This window comes from Nanorana parkeri, unplaced genomic scaffold, assembly GCF_000935625.1.
Source record: "Nanorana parkeri isolate BGI_ZX_2015 unplaced genomic scaffold, ASM93562v1 scaffold416, whole genome shotgun sequence".
NCBI classification, from domain to species: domain Eukaryota; kingdom Metazoa; phylum Chordata; class Amphibia; order Anura; family Dicroglossidae; genus Nanorana; species Nanorana parkeri.
The window spans coordinates 118167-120248 of NW_017306684.1; the positions used below are offsets into that span (position 1 = coordinate 118167).

The 2082-nt window shown below is 55.3% G+C and overlaps 1 protein-coding gene across 1 annotated transcript in view; it reads right to left on the minus strand.

Annotated features, from left to right (window-relative positions):
• The window catches only part of LOC108789754 (procollagen C-endopeptidase enhancer 1-like), a 16737-nt gene extending 15296 nt beyond the window's left edge, over window positions 1–1441 (minus strand). The window contains 1 exon segment of the mRNA XM_018559838.1: window positions 1199–1441. Coding sequence (XP_018415340.1) covers window positions 1199–1287 — 89 coding nt within the window. The 5' untranslated portion in view covers window positions 1288–1441.
• Window positions 1442–2082: the final 641 nt, after the last annotated feature.

Genomic DNA, 2082 nt, shown 5'->3' on the forward strand with positions numbered 1-2082 from the left:
GTGACGGCGGAGGCGGGGCCCATCGATCGAGGAGGCGGGGCCCGCAATCGATCGTGGAGGAGAAGGAGGCGGACAGAGGACTGGAGCAGACAGGTAAAGAAGGCATGGTGGGGTCTATGGTGGGCTCTGCAGGGTCACCCTCAGGTGGGCTGTGTGGGATCTCAGGTGGGCGTAACTAGAAATCACAGGGCCCCAAACAAAATGTTGCTATGGGGCCCGGTGATTTCTAGTTACGCCCCTGCTTCTATCATGGCGTGTAGTGAGATCTCGCACGTCACGCGTGCGGTCTTGTGAATGTGTTGCACGTCGCGCATGGGGCTGCCACGCAATGCCCTACGTGTGACCAAGCGCCAATGAAGCTGATGCACCTATTGGAGCCTCGGGTGTTTTTTAGCCACGTGTTTGACGTGTGGCATAGCACATGGAAAATCTGCATCTTCCTTGGCGTGTCGTTATGGCACCACAAGCGTGACCCGTGTTTTTTTTTTCCAACAAAATTGCGTGATTCTGCGCACATGTATGTGCTACACAAGCGTGAATGGGGGGCTGAAGCTGCAAACTGTCATGGCGGCGTTGACTCCCCCTCGCCCGTGATTCTGGCCACATAACGTACGGTACAATATGATTGTGAATGATCCCGCCACACATCCCTCTCGGCCTTTTAAAAAGTCACATGCCCATTACCAACCACCAATCACAGGCCGCCGCACCAGCACGCCACACACACACACACACACACACACACGCGCTACAACTGGATCAGATAACACAGGAAATATTCTGAGGCTTCTCCATATTTCATCCACAGCACCGTACAAGCTGCAGTCCACCAACCTCTCCCTTGGCTGCCTCTCATGCTGATCCTCTGGCTTCAATAAGCATGATGCAGATCAGGAGTTCCGAATCCTCTGACTTTGCTGGCCGCGTGCTGCTTCTGCGAATCCGGAGGCAGACGGACCACCAGCGGCATGGGAAGGACCTCGGAGATGGATCCATTAAATGGGACCTCTCACAGGTAAAGTAACTTTATGGTATACATGTACAGCGCCGCAGCATATGATGGCGCCATATGAAGCATCGATACAGAAAATCACACAGAGTAACGCCTGCTCATGCTCTATTGTACATTTGTGCAGCGCCATGGCATATGGCAGCACTATATAAAGCATTGATCATGAACGCAAGGCGCCATCCTTACCTGGTGTAGTTGGGGGTCTGCGGAATGGGTTCCTGACCCCAGGAGATCCCCAGACAGAGGGAGAGAGCGAGGAGGAGAGCGAGGAGCATCCTGCTGAGTGAGTGAAGAGTGGAGTGCGGGAAGCGTATGGGGTGGGAGGGGGTCAGTGGCTGGATCTCTATGGAGGAGGAGAGCAGTGTTCAAAGTCTATGTGTGGGACAAGTGGACGGCGTCCAGGCTCCGTGCACAGGGTGAGGGGGGGTCAGTGTCCAAACTCTGCGAGTGGGGAAGACGGTCAGTGTGGGGTCTCTGTGACTGGTTTTAGGGGAGCTGGTCAATGTTGGGTCTCTGTGTCCAGATTAGGGGACACAGCACCTAGATCTAGGGGAGGTAGTCACTATGGGGTCACTATGTTCAGTCTAAGGGTCACAACGCCTGGTCCTACGGGAGGTAGTCACTATGGGGCCCCTATGTTCAATCTAAGGGTCACAGCGCCTGGTCAATGTGGGGTCCCTATGTCTAATCTAGGAGATACAGAGTCCAGTCCTAGGGAAGGCAGTCACTAGGGGGGTCTCTCGATCCAGTCTAAGGGACACAGCACCTGGTCCTAGGGGAAGTAGTAAATTTGGGGTCCTTATGTCTAATCTTGGAGACACAGCATCCAGTCCAAAGGGGGTAGTCAGTGGGGGTCTCTCGGTCCAGTCTAGGAGACACCGCGCCTGGTCCTAGGGGAGGTGGTCAGTGGGGGTCTCTCGGTCCAGTCCTAGGGGGGTTAGTCAGTGGGGGTCTCTCGGTCCAGTCCTAGGGGGGGTAGTCAGTGGGGGTCTCTCGGTCCAGTCCTAGGGGGGTAGTCAGTGGGGGTCTTTAGGTCCAGTCTAGGGGACACAGCACCCAGTTCTAGGGAA